This window comes from Vespa crabro, chromosome 9 (assembly GCF_910589235.1).
Source record: "Vespa crabro chromosome 9, iyVesCrab1.2, whole genome shotgun sequence".
Classification (NCBI taxonomy): Eukaryota; Metazoa; Arthropoda; class Insecta; order Hymenoptera; family Vespidae; genus Vespa; species Vespa crabro.
This window is the reverse complement of record NC_060963.1, coordinates 3868400-3890718: the sequence shown is the minus strand read 5'-3', so window position 1 is coordinate 3890718 and position 22319 is coordinate 3868400. Positions and strand designations below refer to the sequence as shown.

The 22319-nt window shown below is 26.1% G+C and overlaps 7 protein-coding genes across 17 annotated transcripts; 3 read left to right on the top strand and 4 right to left on the bottom strand.

The window, feature by feature from the left end:
- The first annotated feature begins 424 nt into the window (after nt 1-424).
- On the top strand, nt 425-3322 carry LOC124426939 (H/ACA ribonucleoprotein complex subunit 4). The gene is made up of 8 exons (XM_046969269.1): nt 425-595; nt 718-842; nt 953-1285; nt 1372-1782; nt 1880-2000; nt 2128-2369; nt 2465-2695; nt 2776-3322. Exons 1-8 carry the CDS (start codon nt 583-585, stop codon nt 2851-2853), a joined length of 1554 nt encoding a protein of 517 aa, XP_046825225.1. The 5' UTR covers nt 425-582; the 3' UTR covers nt 2854-3322.
- Nucleotides 3323-3966: 644 nt separating this feature from the next.
- On the bottom strand, nt 3967-5568 carry LOC124426945 (26S proteasome non-ATPase regulatory subunit 14). Its single transcript, XM_046969283.1, has 6 exons — nt 5434-5568; nt 5165-5271; nt 4935-5084; nt 4599-4862; nt 4269-4535; nt 3967-4184 (listed from the first exon to the last, which is right to left on the bottom strand). The coding sequence occupies exons 2-6, from the start codon at nt 5258-5260 to the stop codon at nt 4023-4025; spliced, it is 939 nt and encodes a 312-aa protein (XP_046825239.1). The 5' UTR covers nt 5261-5271; nt 5434-5568; the 3' UTR covers nt 3967-4022.
- Nucleotides 5569-5571: 3 nt separating this feature from the next.
- On the top strand, nt 5572-6362 carry LOC124426951 (COX assembly mitochondrial protein homolog). Its single transcript, XM_046969296.1, has 3 exons — nt 5572-5710; nt 5981-6085; nt 6148-6362. Exons 1-3 carry the CDS (start codon nt 5662-5664, stop codon nt 6342-6344), a joined length of 351 nt encoding a protein of 116 aa, XP_046825252.1. The 5' UTR covers nt 5572-5661; the 3' UTR covers nt 6345-6362.
- A 186-nt stretch (nt 6363-6548) lies between these two features.
- Nucleotides 6549-10734, bottom strand: LOC124426942 (tRNA-splicing endonuclease subunit Sen2). 7 transcript variants are annotated; one of them, XM_046969276.1, is made up of 7 exons: nt 9937-10734; nt 9461-9504; nt 8389-8584; nt 7994-8240; nt 7274-7903; nt 7023-7183; nt 6549-6891 (listed from the first exon to the last, which is right to left on the bottom strand). In XM_046969276.1, the coding sequence occupies exons 3-7, from the start codon at nt 8551-8553 to the stop codon at nt 6712-6714; spliced, it is 1383 nt and encodes a 460-aa protein (XP_046825232.1). In that variant the 5' UTR covers nt 8554-8584; nt 9461-9504; nt 9937-10734; the 3' UTR covers nt 6549-6711. The 7 variants fall into 7 exon arrangements, with proteins under 7 accessions (XP_046825232.1, XP_046825235.1, XP_046825234.1 ...); XM_046969279.1 differs by lacking the exon at nt 9461-9504; XM_046969278.1 differs by lacking the exons at nt 9461-9504; nt 9937-10734 and adding an exon at nt 9295-9328.
- A 129-nt stretch (nt 10735-10863) lies between these two features.
- Nucleotides 10864-16496, bottom strand: LOC124426943 (NADPH:adrenodoxin oxidoreductase, mitochondrial). 2 transcript variants are annotated; one of them, XM_046969281.1, is made up of 5 exons: nt 15875-16496; nt 12540-12678; nt 12253-12471; nt 11926-12141; nt 10864-11841 (listed from the first exon to the last, which is right to left on the bottom strand). In XM_046969281.1, exons 2-5 carry the CDS (start codon nt 12657-12659, stop codon nt 11017-11019), a joined length of 1380 nt encoding a protein of 459 aa, XP_046825237.1. In that variant the 5' UTR covers nt 12660-12678; nt 15875-16496; the 3' UTR covers nt 10864-11016. The 2 variants fall into 2 exon arrangements, with proteins under 2 accessions (XP_046825237.1, XP_046825238.1); XM_046969282.1 differs by lacking the exon at nt 15875-16496 and adding an exon at nt 12763-12873.
- Nucleotides 13031-15875, bottom strand: LOC124426936 (cap-specific mRNA (nucleoside-2'-O-)-methyltransferase 2). Its single transcript, XM_046969265.1, has 3 exons — nt 14005-15875; nt 13351-13900; nt 13031-13271 (listed from the first exon to the last, which is right to left on the bottom strand). Exons 1-3 carry the CDS (start codon nt 15409-15411, stop codon nt 13168-13170), a joined length of 2061 nt encoding a protein of 686 aa, XP_046825221.1. The 5' UTR covers nt 15412-15875; the 3' UTR covers nt 13031-13167.
- Nucleotides 16497-16643: 147 nt separating the features above from the next.
- On the top strand, nt 16644-21376 carry LOC124426948 (1-acyl-sn-glycerol-3-phosphate acyltransferase beta-like). 4 transcript variants are annotated; one of them, XM_046969292.1, is made up of 7 exons: nt 16652-16792; nt 17050-17070; nt 18960-19145; nt 19288-19424; nt 19524-19666; nt 19792-19957; nt 20140-21376. In XM_046969292.1, the coding sequence occupies exons 2-7, from the start codon at nt 17051-17053 to the stop codon at nt 20301-20303; spliced, it is 816 nt and encodes a 271-aa protein (XP_046825248.1). In that variant the 5' UTR covers nt 16652-16792; nt 17050; the 3' UTR covers nt 20304-21376. The 4 variants fall into 4 exon arrangements, with proteins under 4 accessions (XP_046825246.1, XP_046825248.1, XP_046825245.1 ...); XM_046969290.1 differs by lacking the exon at nt 17050-17070 and having other exon boundaries at nt 16644-16792; nt 19524-19705; XM_046969289.1 differs by lacking the exon at nt 16652-16792 and having other exon boundaries at nt 19524-19705.
- The last annotated feature ends 943 nt before the right edge of the window (nt 21377-22319 follow it).

Genomic DNA, 22319 nt, shown 5'->3' with positions numbered 1-22319 from the left:
ATAAAACAGAAATACATATATTGATTATTCAAATTTCTAGTAAATATTGTGATAAATGACAAAAATTCGATATTTTGTTCTTCTATTATTTACAAATAAACATATTATGTATTTATAAAAATTTTTTTAGTTAATAATTGTACAAATTTGCTCGATATTTTCAAATTTTTTATTAATGATAGCGTATCGATATAAATCGAATTCGATCGATATATATCAATATATCGACCTTATATGTCGATATCAATCGCTTACTTTCCGGACATGTGCGTATGGCGTCCATCGATGTGATTGCGTGCATGCGGCGAGTGATTTGCAGTTTGTCTTTAATCCACTAATTTACTTTATTATCCATATAAAAATGGCAGAAAACGGTAATTTCCATACTTAAATTGGAACTCGAATTGTATTTAATCTAGCTCTATTGTTTGTTTACATTATTCGTGTCATTCTTTAAACATTATATTGTTCAATAAATAACAGCTTCTCGCGCCTTTTATATACCCACGTTTCAGTAAACACGTGTTCTCCGGATGTTCAATTGATTCAATTTATGTTTTTGTTTTAAAAAGATTAATAAATATGTTATCAAATCGTAACTATTATATATATTTCTTTCGTCTATCATTTATCATAACATTAATATGCAAAATTATAAGTTGTAGAAAACGTAGGTTGAAATTGTATAAGAGGTTAAAATCGGCATTTCTATTACAGAGAAAATTAAGAAAAAAGATAAAAAAAAATCTCTTGGAGAGATTCAAACTACTATGGAATGTGAAATTAAACCGTCCACTGAAGAAGTAAAATTAAATTGTGAAGATTGGCCTCTTTTATTTAAGGTTTGTGTTCAACTTCTTGGCTAATTGTTTTATGATGTTTTTATTTTATATTATTGCTGGATATATTCACTTTCTTGTTTGACCTGTAAATAATATTTTCTTTATTACAGAATTTTGACAAAATGCTTACTCGAACAAAACATTTTACTCCTTTAACTAGTGGTTCTACTCCACTTCATCGCTCATTATCTGAATATATAAAATCAGGTTGTATTAATCTCGATAAGCCTTGCAATCCATCGTCACATGAGGTTGTAGCTTGGATAAAAAGAATTTTAAAAGTAGAAAAGACTGGACATTCTGGTACCTTGGATCCTAAAGTATCAGGTTGTTTGATTGTATGTATTGATAGAGCAACAAGATTAGCAAAGTCTCAACAGTCAGCAGGAAAAGAATATGTGGGAGTATTTAAACTCCATTCAGCACCTGAAAGTGTTCAAAAAGTAAATTTACTATTTATTTATAAAAATTCATATACCTATATAACCTTTATAAATATATTAATTACAATATATACGTATCATTATAGGTACATCAAGCATTAGAAAAATTACGTGGTGCATTGTTCCAAAGGCCTCCTCTTATATCTGCAGTTAAACGACAATTGCGTGTTAGAACTGTCTATGATAGCAAATTTTTAGATTATGATGAAGAACGCAATATGGGAGTATTTCATATGAGTTGTGAAGCTGGTACATATATCAGGACTATATGTGTTCATCTTGGGCTTTTCTTGGGTACTGGTTGCCAAATGCAGGATTTACGAAGAAGTCGTTCTGGTATTCAATCTGAAAAAGATAATATGGTGACCATGCATGATATTCTTGATGCCCAATGGTTATATGATAATCATGGAGATGAATCCTATTTAAGAAGAGTAATAAAACCATTGGAAGCACTTCTTGTAAATCATAAAAGGATAATTGTCAAGGACAGTGCTGTATGTATTCATTACTTCTAAAAAAAAAAAAAAAAAAAAAAAAAAAAAAAAATAAAAAACAAATATTTTAATGTTATTATACAAAATACATTAATAGGTAAATGCAATTTGTTATGGAGCCAAAATAATGTTACCAGGCATTCTGATGTATGATGATGGTATTGAACTAAATCAAGAAATTGTAATTGTAACAACGAAAGGCGAAGCTATAGCACTTGGTAAATTTAGTTTCAAAGTAATATAGCAATGCCGTACAGAATATAATATCTTTGTGTTATAAGTAAATCGATCATTATTAGCAATTGTTTCAGCATAATTAATATTTAATTTGTTACTGATATATAGGTATAGCATTAATGACATCGCCCACAATGACTGCTTGTGATCATGGTGTAGCAGCTAAAATTAAACGTGTTATCATGGAAAGAGATGCATATCCAAGGAGATGGGGTTTGGGACCTAAAGCATCGATAAAAAAACGAATGATAATTGAAGGAAAATTAGATAAACATGGTAAACCAAATGAAAATACACCTGCTGATTGGTTACAGAATTATGCTGATTATTCTACTACAGTTGATGTTAAGGTAATTTGCTCTACTTCTAATATACTATATTACCATGGTGATTTGAAAAATAATATAAATATAACGAATATTTAATAACTTACATAATTTTGCAGTCTGAAAATAATGGAGTAACAGAAATTGCTGGTAAAAAAAGAAAATATGAAAGTACAGTAACTGAAGATATAGTTAAAGAGGAAACCGAAGACCACGAAATAACTTCACCAAAAGAAAAAAAGAAGGAAAAAAAAGATAAAAAGAAAAAGAAAAAGGAAAAGGAAAAGGAAAAACAAAGTATAGAAGATGAAGATTCTATAAAAATTGAAGAGAAAGAAGGTGAAACTATGGTAAGGAAGAATTCATTATTAAAATAGTTTCTTAATTGATTAGTGAAATTATTAATAAATAAATCAAATTTGTATTTTAGGATGTATCTGTAAAAGAAGAAAAGAAAAAAAAGAAAAAGAAAAAGGCTAAAGAACAAGAAACTGCACTTTCAAGCTAGTTTAATTTAATTTTTTTTTTTTTTTTTTTTAAATTCCAAGAAATCTTTTGTAATAATATTCATAAAATCCCACAAACAGTATAGAAATACCATTAAGATATCTTTATAACATTTTAGTCTTTTTCAATTTTATTTAAAAGATGTCATCATTTAACACTAATGAGAATAATTTGATATTCAGATTATGATGACATTGAATTTTAAATAAGAGTATAATTATAAAAACAAATATTATCGTGTAAGATAAATTTTTTCACGAAACGAACAACTGTATACAATGCAAAGTTCAATAATACGGAATCAGATTCTCTATGTTTTAATGTATTTGAAGATATGTATATTCTGTGATGTAATATACAAATAGTTTGATTGAGTAACTATAACAGTCCTTTAAAAAGGATTATAAAAAATTAGTATTTTACTGCAATTGTTCCATGTATATACATACAAAATACAATTACTACAAACATTTGTAGGTATCATATTTTTTCAATTTTCATAATTAACCTAATTATTACATTGAAGGTTAATATAATTCAGTAACTATAGTAAATTGAATATTTTTTACACTGAGTAGAACTTTCTAATTATCAATTTGATTTTATTATTTTAGTTTCGTTTTAGTTCAGAGATGTATAAAATTAACTTACAAAGCCAATAGTTCCTTATCTGTACTTTTTTGTTTTTCTTTAGCAAATTTTTACTCCTACCATATTCTTCAATTTTATTGTATTACACTATCCATGCCATGATATTGTTTTGTCTAGAACTGAAGAATTTATATGCATATTGCTGATTTGAATTATAACATCTGGAAAAAATAGAGAAGTAAGTATACTCAAATAGAGACAATAAAATAGCAATAGTGTGAGAATCATTTTTGCTCCAATCAAAAGTTTGTGCAAGTTTCAATATATATGTATTTGTTATGCCTTATTTTCGAAAAATAAGGACTTTGTATGTTTAGCGGGGAATTGTATTATGTTTTTAAAAATAATATTTTGATTATAGTTTATAAAAACAATATTATATAAGAAGTATGGATTAATTGTAAAAATATCTTTACATTAAAATTGTATTATAAATCATAGGAATACAAAATATACTTGTATCTCCATTTAAAAAATTTATTTTAAAGATCATATTTCAATATGTATTTTAAGAAATAGTTATTTGAATACAACTGTATCAAGCATAGCTCCCAAACATTGTACAATATTTGTAGCCATAAGTGTATCAACTTTTTCCTCTAAATGACGTTTTGGATCTTGTTTACCGACATTTTTTATAGCCAATTGCTCGGGTGTCATTTTTTCTTCATCTTCCAATGCCTACAAGTTTAGAAATAATACATTACAATAGTATTTTATATCCTAAATAGAATTGTGTATTAAGAAAACAACAATAGAATATACCTTATTATAATTTTTAGCAAGTTCAAGCATTTCAGAAACAATATTTTCGTTAAGTCTACTATGTTCAGAGTATTCAGCAAGAGTGAGACCATCCATCCAAGTCTTCTTATGTAAATTTAATAACATCTTTTGCTCTAATTCATTTTTACGATAGTTGATACTAATGCTATAATAATGACGGTTTAACCCATGTATTAAGGCTTGGACAGAAGGTTTCTGTAGATGACCTAAATTTGATGTAGTTTGACGAGGTTCTTGTCCTAGAACCTATAAAGATATAAAAATTTTGTAAAATTTATATAAAAATTTTATTATTCTTGAGATAGTTACCATCATATTAGGATTGATTAATCTAAATGCATCAATAACAACTTTTCCTTTCACTGATTGAATAGGATCAATGACAACAGCAACAGCTCTTTCGCTAAGTGCTTCAAATGACTGTTGTGTATTGATATCTACTCCAGATAACCAGCAACCAAATCCTGGGTGAGAATGGTACCAACCTACGACCATTTCTGGTCTACCAGTTTGTTTAAGCATATCCAACATTTTAGCTTGAAACACTGGATCAACCGCTTCTACACTGACTCCCTAAATATTGAAAAAATATATTTAATACTTAACTAAACCTACTGTTAAAAATAAATATACATTAATTATTACCGTTCCCGTTTGTGGCATGGCAAAAACATCGATTACACGCACAGTATAATCGTCTACAAATTCGCCTAACATCAAACCCATAACTTCCATAGGTACTCCAGCTCGGCCATGTTTTAGCATTTTTAAAAGAGCCAGTGATGAAATGTACACCTTGAAATATATAATAAATTATAGGATAATAATGAATTACAAATTACAAAGTGAATTACAATAAAATGTAAATAGAATACTTGTTCTGCAGTATCAACGACAGGTGCATCTGATGGTGGAGGTCCTTGATTCAACGGAGCTGGTAAACCACCACCCAGTCGTAGAAGTCTATCCATTTTTTCTTTATCTTAAACATTTAAATAAAATAAAAAAAAAGCTTGTATAAGTACATAAGAAAAATTTCTTAAATTGTAAGCTAGATTGATACAGTATAATAGAGGTTAACTAATAGTTTGGTTGTATAAATTTTTCTTTTTATATATATATTATATTTTAGCATATTACATACCAAATAATTCAAATTCACGTTAATAAATAATTGATGTATAGTTCTATATTCAACTGCACAAAAGAAAGTATAATCCAATCATTTCTTATAAACTGACAACTCTCAAATGTGCACACTCACCAGCGCGGCGTATTGAATACTTAGAATGGCGGAACTGGAAGGAACTATCTTAAAACTTTACTCATATTTAGCGAATCTGAGAACATTTAAATAATCGAAACAAGAAAGATGTCAGGAATCCTTCCACGGAAGTATGGAACAGGACCGTATGGAATAGGTAGATGTGATAATAGAAATTGTCACATATATTATTCTATTTTAATATATATTTTATAATAAAAATATGAGGTTATCTCTGTATCATATATAATAATTCTTCTTTGTAATAGGTTAATTCTTAATAAAATTTACAAATAAACGGCAAGAAGAAAATTATGTTTTCTATCTTGTAAAAATCTAAACAAATTTACATTTTTTTTTCATTGTATTTTTTTTAATAAGTTTTATTTTTTAAGCTATTAAACATAATAATAATACATTTATATAGGTGATCCTGATGATAATACTTTAAGAAAGGTTGAAATAGATGTACTCATACCACAAGTAATACGAGATAGAACAAGAAAAGAGAAATGTTTGGCACAAGTTGAAGGTAAAATCTGAGTTCAATAAATTTTTTAGTATTCTTAATTATATAATATATGTATTTTACAGAATTCACAAAATGTTGTAAAGAAAATAATTTTATGATGATATTCAAATGTAGACAAGAAAATAATAAATTAAAAGAATGCTTAGAAAAATGGTTTTATGATAAAGATTTTCAGAAGGAATGTAAGGAAATATACCTTCAAGAAAGAACTGAATTTAGAAAAACAAATATACCAAAAAAATCAGAAAATATAACTTAATATAACTAAAGCAAATATTTTTTTAGTAATTCTTCGAGACTAAATAATATTGAATAATATTGTTTAGTCTCAATAATGTAATATAAATAATATTGAATTATTTGTAATTATATAGAAATAAAATTTTAAATAAAAAATATTTCTGTGTAATTATAAACTGGTACTTATTACATTCAATACATTAACATACTTAAAGACTTTTTATAACTTAATAAAGAGTATTAAACGAGTTTATTCATAAGTATAAACATATACAAATTGCATTTTGCTATAAAGTAAAATTTAATTTATAAAAAACAAATGATAGAAATACAGATTTTTATTTTTGTAATCAGATATTTTTAAATAAATTATATATTGACTGCTTTTAACACGAATCTTCATCATCTTCTTCTTCTTCTACAATTATTACATCTTGATTTTGTTTTGGGTTCCATCGCCTCCATAATAATTCTCTCACTGTGAATTCAGATAGCATATGTGGACTGGGAGGGCCAGAATTCAAAGATATTGATGAAGGCCACAAAACTTGTGCAAATAATATTTCCTATTAACAAAATTAGTATTTCTCAATAGAGAAATCAATTATGAATGTTATTAATAACATAATAATCTAAAGTTCATAGTAATAATTTTATAGGTATTCAAACTTTTTTACTCATTACTTATATATATTACCTTAGCAGCACTTTCAGCTAGGCGATCTAATCCAAATAAGTTACTCCAGGTCATCTTTCGAATACATTTACTGGGAATTATAGTCAATAAATCTGCATCCACAACATCTATTATTACTATATAAGAGGCATGATAAAATGGTGGTCCTTGTTTGTACAATACTAAAATGATTAAAATTTTTAGATAATGATTTAAAATATCGAATATATAAAGTTATTTGCCTAAATCATATAAAAAAAAGTAATACTGACAAAAGTCTCCTCCATATTTAAGGCCTGGTTTAACTACCCAACCCTTACTTCGAAAATAATGGTATACAACATATTTTTGTATAAAATTTTTATCCTCCTTGCAAAAATATAACCAAGCACTATTAATATCCATTAAAGTACTATCAAAATGAATTAGTCGCAGACAACCTAAACCAAACATAAGGAAAAAAGTTTCTTCAAAAGTCATATGTAGAGATTCCCTGACTGGAAAGCTTTCAGATTCAATTCTTGGTTTAATATTTTCTAGATAATTTTCTGTTTCGGAATCACTGTCTGGAAGAATTAATAACTTTCCTTGTATATCATTTTTCCCTCTTTCAATATGCATACTTGCTATTACTGAATTACGATTGCCTGGATTATTCAAATCTATATGTTGATCTTCTAAATTTTTTTCATCACTTTCTTTAACAACCGATTTGTCAATGTCTTTTTTAGATTGTTTAATAATTACACATACATCTTCTTCAGAAGAACAAGGAACTATTTCACAGAACTCATTATCATTGATTATTTGTTTGCTGTCTTTATTTTTTGGCATATTAGGTATATTCATATCAATTTCCATGATATCTGGTTCTTCATGTTTTTTTTCATTATTGAATGGTTCTATTATTGAATCAAAGGAATTAATATAAAGTAAAATAATATAGTAGTTATCTTTTCTTTAATGGCTTCTTAATTTAAAAATTTGTATACCTTCTCTTTTCTTTGTATCTGTAGATTGATTTGATACATCACCAACACAATTATCATTTGTCATAGATTTTATAGAGTTTTCATTATGACTATTATCTCTATAGAATTCATTGTCAAGTAATTTAACTTCTTGTAACCACTCTTGTCGACGAACCCATTGCCTATTTCTAATAAGAGGTGGGGCTCCATATCGAGCTTTTCCAAATGATGGATAGCTTCGTGATAGAGAACCCTTACCAAAAAATCCCTAAGTAAAGAAAAGAAAATTAAAAATTGTCTTTATATTTCACAATATATTATTGATCGAATAATATATCATGAAGCATATATATATATATATATATATATTTTATAAGCTTAAAAATAAATTTTCTTTTTTAGAGATAATGACTAACCATGGAATGTACTGCTGTAATTTCATCTGAATCAGTAATGCAAGATCCAATGTCTGTAAGATAAGCTGTATAAACAACCCATTCTGCTTCATTTAATGCAATTGGTAGAGGAGATTTATTTTGTACTCTTGCCTTTTGTTTCTTTTTTGGTTCTCGTAAATTCATATTGTAAGTATATTACTTTCTAACTTTTATGCTAAAAAATACAATCGATGATCAACACATTTAAAAATTGCTCCATTATAAATTAATGAGAAAGTTAATATAATGTATATTTTATGTATGTTTTGTTATTCACGCATTGCACAATGAAATTACAATGGCAATAAGAAAAAATGTGTAATTCTTTCGTTTTGACACGCTCGTATAATAATGTACTTTCCGTGGATAAAAATCATTGCTAATAAATCGAAGCTGATGTATGGAACATTTATGATGCACGATAAGCTCTTCATATCTGAGCGCCCATTTTTCATGAACATATATATATATACATTGTTCAGAGTAAAACATTCAATGTCTAACTGCATATGAGCAATTTTTATGTCACACTAACATTCTAAGTCATATAATATAGATGTATGCCTTCAACAATTGAAATATCTAACATTATGCGAATACCTAACTTGTACTTTCTAAAATATGCCTTTTTTAAATGAGTTAAAGCATAACCATGTTGAATTTTTTGAATATACTTATAATTTTCTAAAATTAGAATATAGTAGATTCCTGTTTTATTGACCGAGAAGAGTTCGATAATAACAGAATCCTGTTTTTTAATTATCTCTTTTCTTTCGTTTCCATGTAATAATATATTTATTGGTAGTTAAAATTATCAATATAAACATTGCAGTTTATCATTATATTAATTATTATTAACTTTCGATTATAACTCAAGAATATAACCTTAAACATTTCTAAGAAATTTTTAAAAATTATTTTGTTAAATCCATTCTCAATCATTTTTAATTAAATCTGTCTTCACCATTTTTTGTTCGTATCATATGTGACTTTAGCGACAAGTATGGACAAAATATGAATTACAAATGTAATATAAGAACACTGCCCTTACCATGTGCCAAAAGACCCCACTTGAGAATTTCACATAATAAATACCTATAAATAAAAATTATCTCGACTACAAGCTTATCCGTTCATACACGCTACTTCTGTATTATATTATATATCCATAATTATTATTATATAACATTTTTTATTTTCTATGTTTTATTGAATTTAGATAATATTAAGAAGCATAACGAGCAATAAAAAATATGCATTGAATTAAAGTAGAATAAATAAACCCGTTACTTTAAATATAAAATAAAATCGTTAATTAGAGTTAATGTTTTTTATATGTTCTTTTAAGAAATTATTTTAGAATTCTATTTCATCTATTTACTTACTGAAGTATGATTAATAATATATAATATAAGTATTTTAAAATTCAGTTGAGATAAAAAAGAAATGATTTTGAAATACACAGCCATTCGCTCGGTAGTACTTGTATTACATGATTTACAATTAGACTTTGCAAGTAATACCGACCTAGGTCTTATCAAATAAAGGTTGCTGCATTTGGAGACCCACGGGATAACGATGCCATATATTCTAGAATCCACTTTCGCGAGATAATCTAATCGAATTTTCAAGCAAATAAAATTAAGTTCCCGATAAGATTTTTAACGCTTGTGCCCACCGACACACGCGTGAGTGTTCTCCCTATTCATCCCATATTTTTACATAAAAAATCAATGATAAATCTATCACTCGATGATTCCTCGATGATCCATGGAAAAAAAGAAGAGAAGAAGAGAAAGGAAAGGAATATGAAATAAAAAAAGAAGTTGGAGAAAGAAAAGAAGTTAATTAAAAAACAGAATATGTTTATATTGCACAAGATCAATCAACCCGAGATAAAAATTTTTTAAGTATTGGAATCTTATATTAAAATTATTTTAAGTTCCTCGCACGTAAAAATTCTTGTGACATTTAATCTTATATTAATCTTCGTGATATAGAAATCAGTAGTGGGTGTACAAACTTCTTCCCTAGTATTGCAAATTTCGAAAGACGCCACAGTACAAAATTTTTTTTACATGAAAAACGTCGAAAACAGTATTTACGCCAACAATGTGAACAGGCGTAATTTTTGACGAATTTTAATGAACAAGGTCTCATTTTAAAGACGAATATTTCGTCTAGGACATATCTTTTTCGAATTTTTGAAAGTTTTTTATTCGTGCAACATTAAACCATTCTGGAAAAATAATATTTTTAACACGATTTTTTTTGAAGAAAATAAAGTTTTTTCAAAAAGTCAAGAAATGTATGTCCTAGATTAAACCTTCGTATTTAAAATGAGATCTTGTTCATCAAAATCGGTTTAGATTTACACTTCTTATTGATAGCGTAAATTTATAAAGCCAAGTAAAATTATAAATCCAGGGATAGTAAATAGCCTTAATAACGGTATTTATTTATCAAATATTTAATATATTATATATTTATATCTTTTATAATAAGAATATATGTGTAATTATAATAAAAAGATATACAGTGCAGAGATATAGTTAGATGTACATTTCTATTTTATTTTTCAATATATTTTAATAAGAAATAATCATGTTAATTCAAAGCGATATTCAACATTTCTGATATATTAATTATTTTTTCTCTTGGCTTTCCCATTTCTTTACCTCTCTGTCTTTCTATTTGATCTATTTTCTCCCAGCCACTATATGATACCGTAGGAATATTCTTTAAATTAAGAACTTTATGAAGACCTTCAGAACCTGGCTTATTTTCTTTAATTGAAAGTTCTTTACTTATGAGTGAAGCAATCTGAAATGCATTAGTCATTGTAGATAATATTACTCCAACAGGTCCAGTAGCAACCCAACCAGCAGCATAAAGATTTTCTTTTACTTTTCCAACACTTTTCACGCAACCTTTTTTATCATCAAATGGTATTGATTTATCTATTTGTACAGATCTGTAACCAATGCTTCGAAAAGCAATACCACATGATATTTGTTCCATTTCATCTGTAGGTCTTGCCTTTTGTGAATTTATGTTATCTCCTTCAAGTTTATTAACTGAAAACTTTATCTTTTCAACATTTTTAAAACCAAGAAATTCTATAGGACTTCTTAGAAATATTGGATGTAGTTCTTTTTTAAATGTGGTACAATTTATAGATTGTTCATTTAGGGATTTCAACATAAGTTCCGTTAATCGTTTTCTTGGTCTTGTTAACATAGGAACAATTTCATTTATGCCATTAAAATCTTCTGCTCGCCAAAATGTTTTACAATTTTCAAGTTTTAAAATTTCTCGTAATTCTGCAATTGTAAATGCAGCTTGCAATGGACCTCTTCTTCCTATTAATCGAACTTTACGCACTTTACTTGTTGAAAGATGTTCCAGTGCATGTGTCGTTATATCTGTACACTTTAAAGAAATCATAAGATAAGAAATGATATAAAATAATTTGTTGAACACACATATATATATAGTTTATAAAAAAGTCCATACCTTAAGATGATCAATAGAAGTCAAAAGAATTCTTGCAATATCTATTGCCACATTACCTTGACCTAATATAACAGCTTCTTCTACATCTAAATTTATATTTAAATTTTTATCTTTTGGTACACCATTATACCATCCTACAAATCGCCGTCCTGATATTACATTACTTAAATCCTCTCCAGGAATATTAAGTAATTTATCCTCTTCTGCTCCATAAGTCTGTAATATCAAATACAATAATACCAACTACATAGAAATATTAATAAAAAATATTGTACAACAATATATATATATATATATATATATATATAAACTAGCCGTATTACTTACAAGTAGCACGGCATGATATATTTCTTGTAATTGATTAACTGTAATATCTCTTCCAACATTAACATTACCAATAAATTGAACGCGTGGATTCATAGCAGTTTTATGAAATGTATTAATAACATTTTTCACTTCTGGATGATCTGGCGCTACACCAAAACGCACTAAACCAAATGGGACTGGTAGTCTTTCTAATATATCAACTCTAATATCTTTTGATGTCTAAAATAAAACTTTAGATATTATAAATCTAGTCTATGTTTTAACAATGTATGGTTATCTATTTTTACCTTCAATAATTGTTGAGCAGCATAAAAACCTGCTGGTCCTGCACCAACAATGCATACTTTTGGTATAATATTTTCAGTAGAAAATGTACGTATATTATTAAATATCGCGTGACACTTCATTATGATTATTAATTCGTATCTAAAAAATATATAAATAGACAATAATGAATATTAATATATATCACTAGTTCTTACATTAAATTAAAAGACTGCCGAGGCTTACACTACTATATATATATTAAAACTATTTTAAACTTATATCTTATGTTTTTCTTCTTATGATAAAAAACTGTTCTTTTTCATGTTTCTCAAGTTTGTTCTAAATGTCCACCTTTCCAAGTATAGAAATGTAGGTCAATGCTTAATACATTAAACATGAAGACGTTCATATATTGTATACATTTTATTTTATTGATGTTAATTAAATCAAACAATTATATTGTTAATATCATATTAATACTTTTATTAATACTGTTTAACATATATTTTTTTATAAAAGCATGTATATAAAACAAGATGATAGGTTCTAAATAGTCTTTATACATAATAAAATAAAAATATACATTTTTAATAAGTACACATTATTATATTTATAATATAAGTGTTTTTTTTTTTTATAAAAATTTATCTAACATTTATTAATCTTTTCCATTGCATTATTTACAAGATAATTAAGATATGTCTTAATAATCCAGTGATTGCATTCCACAATTTTAGGATATGCAGCCCAATCTAAACAAAGAAGAAGATATATTGTCTAATCTATTTTTTTGAAAACGCACAATACATTCATTATAATAATATATCTTACCACATAAACATGATACAGGAATTAAAGACAAAATAGTTTTTCCTTTTGTCCGTAATGCATTTTCGGTAATATTAATTTTCTTCCAAATTTTAAGTATGTTCGCATCATTTTTATAGTTTTTCAAAATTATTAAACATCCTACTTTATCATGACGTTGTAATTCTACTGAATAAAATGTGCAATTCAAAAGATATAGAAGACTAACGTTTAAACGCGTCAATAAAGAATAACCAATCAACACAAGATTGTCTTCATATACAAGCATTTGTAATAGTTGACAAAGTCTTGAAATAATTTTAGAATTACAATAAATATCTGTGTATTGAAAACACAATATTTTGTAATTCGAAGTTGTATGTAATTCTTGTAATAAATTGTGTGTATCTTCATTAGAAGGGAAAAACTTTTTCAAATGCATTTTATCCAAAATATTTTCTAAATCAATTTGTATATTTAGAATTCTTGAATCACAAAATCTTGAATTAAATAATTTGTAGAATGGTTTTCCTGTGCAATACTCTAAAATTATGTGTTCATCAGAAAACTGAAACTACAAAATAAAGAAATATAGAATTTTTCTGATAATTAGAAGGGGTTTGATTCATATACACAAATATATTAATATACAATTAGAAATTATCAATATTAACTTACATTGTATGATTTACTCATTGATATTTCATTGAAGATTTCTTTTGTTACGTCCCAATATTCTATTAAACGTTGCACTGGTGATTTGTTTGCTTTTTCACGACGCTTATTATATGATTCACATAATTGTTTCCTACCTACTTTTATAAAAACTGTATTTCTTGATTCATCTTTCTCCACTATTTCACAGCCAGGTGGTAGTGGCTTCAAGTTGCAATCTTTCAAATATTTTTCTGCAACAAGTTTTTGTATAATCTTTATTTCATCTATGATTTTATCATCAACTTCTTCATTAGATGTAAAAGATATTACATTATTCATTATAACAGATGTTTGTATCTCTTTGAAAAACTGACTGCAGTTTATTATTTTTGTTATAAAATCAGGATGAATATCTTTTCTGCAAAATATTGCTGCACTAGGACCAGATTCATAGTATTTCTGTAATGTTCGTAAATAAGGTGCGATATATTCTGATCCTTTAAAATTCATGCACACAACATAAGTTTCTGAATTTCCTTCTTTACTAGTAGCTGGTTTTGTTATAAATACTTTATAAAAACAACAAGATAATAAATAAAGTAGACATATGGAACTGTGCTCAAAAGTAGTGAATATTTTTATTACAAAGCTTCCTCCTTCATTTAGTAAGTGTAATGCAGCAACTGTTTCACAATAATGCAAGTGAGATACAACTGTTTCTTGTTCACCTGGAACATCCATACAATCTATACTTCCATCAGCAGTAATCAATAATATATTATTATTTACTTTTGCCATTTTTACAAGTTTATTTAAATTCTTCAGATCCATAAGATTTCCAGTGTTGTCTTTGCCAAAACACCAATGATTCAATGTATGTATAATGAAACGGTCATCATTAATCATTTTAGATAATGAATTTCCTTCATAATATGGATTTAGTGACGTAGCTATCCAGTTCCAATTAAATCTAGTATTCGTTTTTAACCAATGGTTTAACGATGTTATGAAAGCTCCAGGAGCTTCACATAAGTGTACAGAAGTAAAACTATTATTGTTTTTTATAATTTCATTTTGTGGCACAACATCAAAAAAACTTAATATTTCATAAAATTTACACCACGCTTGTGTCACTAATTCTGGTTTGATATCTCTTCGTACACGGTATTGTACTTGTCCTGCTTTATTTCTATTACTTGTATGTGCATGCCACTCACCCAAATTAAAACTATTTAAACGATTTTTCACCTCATTTAACTGATCTTTCAAGATCTGTAATTCTTTAACATACCACGGACTTTCTTTAAACATACAATCTGGCCTAGGTAAAGAATAATTTTCTTCCATCGCTATAGGAAAAGTTTTACTAAACAAATTAGTAATACAAGGAACATTTTTATCAATTAAAGAAGTTTGTTCATACATCATTGTATTTGATTCCTTGTTTCTTACTTTTTATCAATAATTTTTATGTATTCTGTCTCTATGATATAGAGATAAAACATGAATAAATAAAATATTCATTTATTATTATTTTAACAAATAATAAATATTTATAAGTATTTTATATAGGATTATATAACATTAGTCATAAGAAATACTATTTTATAGCAGCATAATAAGCTTTACTATATAAAAGATCAAGCACAGATTATTCAATTTTGCTTATATCAACAAAATTTATAAATCGGTTTATCCGATTCTTTTATCTATAAATATACAAAAATAGACACTGTTTAAATGGCACGTTTAAATATTGGTCGTATGCAAATTTGTAATTACTTTACAGGCGAAATGCCTCCGTCATAATCGCATAGTGAGGTTAGAGTATATTGTGTTGCCTCGGCAAATGTCTTTTTTATTCATTTATTTTCATAACATTGATTCTCACCTGTTTGTACGTCATCAATGAATAAAAATTCCTTTAATACAATATCATTTGTGTAAAATAATAGTACATAGGTACAATTATCTCTTTGTCAAGATGATTGGGTTATGTAAATCGATCTTTATATACTTTACTAATTTTTTCTTCTATATCAAAAAATTGCACAACTTGAAATTACCATCGCTATTATATTTTTTAATATTAAATAAAATTTTTTGTTATTTGATTTATGAGGATTCTTAATAAACAAAGTGGAAGAAAGTTCGAACATTAATATAGCAAGTTTACAACTGAGCGTAGATTTTTATTTACAAATTTAATTACCAAAAAAAAAAAAGAAAAAAAAAAAAAGAAAAAAAATTCATTACAACGATCATACAAATCGGAAAATATCAACAAAGATATATTTCATGTTATTTAATTGCTATCATTGAAAATTCCGAGTATAATTTTCATAAATTTCATGAATTTGATTTCATAACCATTGATATATATAAATCGTTTCATTATTATTTTTGATGTTTAAAAACAAGAAATAAAGTTTTTAATATAACCGCCGATATCTCTTCGATCGTTGTTTCAAAAACATTTGTTGCATATGAGATATCAACGAACGAAAAATAGATGGAGAGAGGAGAAGAGAGAGAGGGGAAGAGAAAGAGGGATGAAAGAGCGACAGAGTGGGGCAAAGAATGAGAGAGAGAGAGTGAGAGAGAGAGAGAGGGGAAGAGAACAAAAATTACGTACGACGAACGTTCGATATAAAAGACGTGCACGTGTTCTGTACCTTCAGTGAGACTTAAGCTATTGTTCGTTGTTCGTTGAAAATTAATTTGTTTATATTTAAATTTTATCAATTGTTTTAACTAAAATATCAAAGATTTATTATAATTTTTATAAACCATCAAAGATCTTTGACATGTGAGTACATTGTGTTATTTTTTGATAATTATAGATAGGGACGAAAGGGATACTACGTTTTTTTTTTTATCAATATTGCGCGAAGTATCAAAAGTACATTATTCAACAACTGATATAAAAATGAATCTATTTTTTTTTTCCTCTAAAATAAATCATCTTTGAGAACGATCGATTATCGTATTCTCTCAAATGATTTATTAAAATGAAACACGTTTATACGTTTATATATATATATTTTTCTCTTTTCTTTTTTCCAGAATGATCGCGAATATAATGATGTACAATAAATTATAAATAAAAAGTTGTAAAACAAAAATAGGAAGATAATATATTTTATAATAAATGTATTTACGAAATGCATAACAACGTTATCTCTTTATCGTGTAAATTTCAAATTGTGTCTTGATCGCAAAAATTCAAATTGTGTCGCACGAGAGAGGGGATAATTTATTAGCAATATTCTTTTTGCCGTTGTTATTTTTCTTTATCATTGTCCATGATATTTTTCTTTATTATTTTTTTTTTTTTTTTTTTTTTTGAAAGAAAAAGGAACAAAAAAGAACAGAAAAAAGAAAAACCTGAATATTCTCGAAAACAAGTTTGCCAAGATAAGCACTCATGTTTTATTTTCATTTTATTATTATTTTCGATAATAATAAAGTAACGAGCAAGAAGAATACTTACACGAAAATATTAAATATTAAAAGAAAAACTTCTGCATTTAAAATTATATTACGTTTATAAGACTTGAGAATTCTTAATAGCTTATAATAATATAAAATTAGATCGATAAAATTGAACTTACCTGTCAATATTTTTCAATATATTTTTGACATTAAGTTAGAATGTAATCAAATCTTTTATCGTTCAAAAAAATCAAATTTTTTTTATCTTTCTTCTGCTTTTTTTCTCTCTGTTTCTTTCGTTACATAATGTTGTTTGACGTCTAAGACAACGATATATATATTATATATATGACATATTAGTTAATTTTTCGATTTTTTTGGAAATCTTCCGAATATTTAATTGCATCTGACGATTTCTTTCAATTTTTGTTCTTTTCATTAATAATTTAAAGATTAAATTTTTCCTTAAGATATTTAAAATTTTAAATGGTAGTCCTTGTTGCGCATATTATACGTTGTATATATATATATATATATATATATATATATATATATATATATAATATATAATATATATAAAATATATATAAATATAAAATATATATATATATATTTTTTATATTTTATTGGAGGATATTTACAATCCGTATATCTTCGTCTAATATAAAATGGAATGCAATTAAAAATTTACATAATAAATTATTTAATATTGTTTAATGAAAATTATGTCATGATTTTTTTTTGATAAAGTACTATTTATAAGTAAATAATTTTTTTTATTTGTTATATACTTAATTAATAATTATATATTGTATAAACAAATAAAAAATTAGAGACTTTGACTTAATGAAAATTTTATGTAATTTTTTATTTATAATTTTTAAATTTACTAAGTATAATGTGATAAATTATTAATGGATGTAAAACAATGTCAAGAGTCAACAGTATTCAATAAATATTTATAAAAAGACGATTATTTACATAATCCTCTTTGAATTTTTTTTTTTTCTACTATTTTTTCTATCAAAATAAAAAAAAAAAAGATATAGCTTTTTATATGATTTACATATAAATAAAAACTAAAAAAAAAAAGAAACAAGAAATTAATTAAATGTTGAATGTTGACTTCAAAATATGTAATTTGAATATCAAAATAGCTTTTTCCGGTGCGTTCTATATAATGTTAAATAAAATTGTATAATTAATGAATTAATTATAAAATAAAAAAAGAGTCATATAAGAGGAAATATACTTCTATATGTCATTATGATAATTTGCTAAATTGTCTATATTGAATTTAAATATTTATCATTTCATTTTGAGGTTTTTACTTTGTTTAATAAAACAAAAAGAATGAGAAAAGAAATCCTTGTGGGTTAATTAATTTTTCAATTAACAATATATCAGTTAAAAATTATATCGTATATAATATATTGTGTTTGTGTTTAAACGCATAAATCATTTTAATTAATGAATTATTTTCTTGTTTTTCTTTTTTTCTCTCTCTCTCTTTCTCTCTATCATCAATGTCTCCTTTTCAGGATGTTAGGTGTTTCTTGTACTAGCATTGGAGTAGCACTAGTTCTACTATTGGTAATGATATGCACCCTAAATGAGAGCTTTAGATACAGAGCGAAATTTTTAATTTTTGGATTAGAATCTCTATTCTTCACAATCATTTGTTTACCATTTATGTTCTTCAATATCGGATCTTGGAAAAATGCGTTGTAAGTAATAAAAATAAGATCGATATAAATATATATATTATTGTTTATATTTGTAAAAAAAAAAAAAACAAAAAGAAAAAAAGAAAAAAACGAAAGAACGATATTTCGAAAGAGTCTTTTATATATATATATATTTTTTTAGAATACCTGCTTGGCTTTTGAGTAAATCAACTAATAAAGTATTAGGAATTAAGTTCGAGGTACGTGGGAAAGAAAATATTATTCATGATTCTGGTTGTATTGTTTTGATAAATCATCAGAGTATGTTGGATTTGGGAGGTAAGGTATTAAAAAAAAAAAAAAAAAAAAAAAAAAAAATCTTTTCTCAGAATCGTATTAATTATTCTTATTATTAATTGTATTACAATTGTTCACTAGTATTGGCACAATTGTGGCTAGTTATGGAGAGATGCACCGTTATATCTAAGAAGGAGATTTTATATTTTGGACCATTCGGTCTTGCTGCTTGGCTATGGGGTACAATTTTTATCGATAGACGAAATGTTGAAGAATCTCGTAAGGTTGTAAATTCAACGTGTGAATATATACAAAAATCTAAAGTAATTTTTTCTTTATGATATATACTTATATTTATTCTTAATAATCTATATATCGACTTGATATATTTGTTAATATTTCTTTTTAGATGAAAGTTTTATTCTTCCCAGAAGGAAAACGACATAGCGATAATACATTGTTACCTTTCAAAAAAGGACCTTTTCATTTAGCTATAACATCGCAAGTGCCGATTCTACCGGTTATCGTATCGAAATATTTCTTCTTAAATAGTAAATCAAAGAGATTTGGTTCTGGTACGATGATCTTTCTTTTATTTTCTCTTTCTCTCTCTCTCTCTCTCTCTCTCTCTCTCTCTCTCTCTCTCTCTCTCTCAATATTTCATGTTGTATCAAATATCGTTCATTTGTTTCTATTATTTTTAATCATACGATTTAATAATTTAATGTATCTTATTTTTTTTATATTTTTATACCAGGTACTAGCTATATTACAATTTTACCTCCAATTCCTACGAAAGGCTTGACCAAAGACAATATGCAGGAGTTGATGGATAAATCGTACGAAGCTATGAATACGGTATTTGTACAAACGTCACAAGAAACTCTTACAAAACACATGGAAAGTTTAAAAAATGATTAACATCTATTTCTAATTTTTTATACGTTATATGTACATATCCAGTCGATTGCATAACGGGAACACATCTAAAGGTTCTTCGATATATTAATTCTTAAGTTAATAATCTCTTCTAATTGCGTAAAAGAAATAATAGAATTAATTATAAACAAATCTATTATCGAATAATGTACCTGTACAAGAGACCGTTTGTTCCTTCATTTTTTCTGTTATACAAATTAATTGTTAATAAATTCTTTATTTAGAAAAAAAAAATTTCTATACTATAGGAAACGTGTATTAGAGGTAATTACGATATTAATTTCCATATCTATTGGCAAATTTATAAAATTGTTGAATGAAAAAAATTTGCAGAATATGTTCAAGCTTTTCTGTTTGCAAAGATCGAAACGTTGCTTATCTAAATAATTTTCTCATTGCTTAAGAAATATTAAATAATTTAATTTTGAATTTCATATGTAAAGTTATACGCTTAAAAACGGTTAGCACATTAAAGGGGGAATTTATCTATCGATCCGTCTTCTTTAAATAGACTTATCATATTATGGTGTTATTATTACAATCTATCGGTTAAAGTAGTGAGAGCGTTAATAATATGCCTTGAATATGAATTTTGATATTTATAAAAGATTCTATTATTCGTTTGAAGAATATTTAATATTAGAAGGTATATCGAGTAAGTCTTGAAATATCAATGATGTTTAAAGTAGACAAAAATTAAAAAAAGCGGCTATTTTATACGTCCGTATTAAATATCATTTATTTCGTATATTATACAATTGTCGTCAGTCAGTGTCGCATATTCCTAATGGATTAGCTTTCCAAAATTTCATAATACAACATTTTTTCCTTAGCACGTGTAACGTACATACGTACGTACATGTAATACTATTAATTCAATTGACTATGTACACAATCATACCACTTCGACGCTTTTTTACTTATTTAATGAATCTTATTCGGTAACGCACGACAATTTATTTGGCGTTTTTACTTGTCCTTATATATGTGCTATATATACATACATACATATATATATATATATATATATATATATATATATATATATATATATATGCACGTACAACATACGTACAAACATTCGTCCCCTCCAATACAAAAAAAAAAAACACACATACAGATACAACAGCCGCCACGAATTAATATCAAGATATAACAATAACAAATAAAAAATACATACAAACTGTCAACGTTGTGCGTACTGTAAAAAAAAAAAAAAAAAAAAAAAAAATTAATAAGACTAAAGTTCAAGTATATCTAAAATTAATCTATTATGTATCACACCGCCGTTGAATTTGTTCTAAATTCGTTGTTTCTATACAAATTATCTAAATTATTTTATCTTAATCGAAGCTTAAAAGAATTACTAAAATGGCATCGATACGAAGTTTCAAATTAAATAAATTAGTACGGGATGGAAAAAACGGAAAGAGAGTAGTATTTTCATGGTTGAAGTTCTATTTCGACAATAAATGTGTTTTGGAATGCTGCTGGTGCTCACTTTTCTTCTTTATTTATTATTCTTCGTAGCACCAAAGGAAGAAAATCTTCCTAAAAACACGATTCTAATATCGAGGTAATCGAGGTATAATCGAGTTACTCCTTTCTCTATCTCTATTTCTCTTTTCTCTCTCTCTCTCTCTCTCTTCTCTGTTTCTGTCTCTGTCTCTCTGCATATAGTACTCCTCTTTTTTTTTTGTATATAGGAAGAGAAAGAAGGAAAAAAAAAAGAAGTAAAAAGAAAAAAACCACACATTTTTCTGGACCTATATACATATATATATATATATATATATATATATATATATATATATATATATATATCTCAGGGAAAAGAGAAACATCTGCTGCGAATAAAGAAACACGTTATTGTGATCTTATAGATAAGATACAATATTATTTATAATACCAATATAGTAAGGGGAAAGAAAAAAAAAAACAAAAAGGAAGAAAGAAAAAAAAATCAAACAAACAAAATAGAAATGAAAAAGAAAGTAC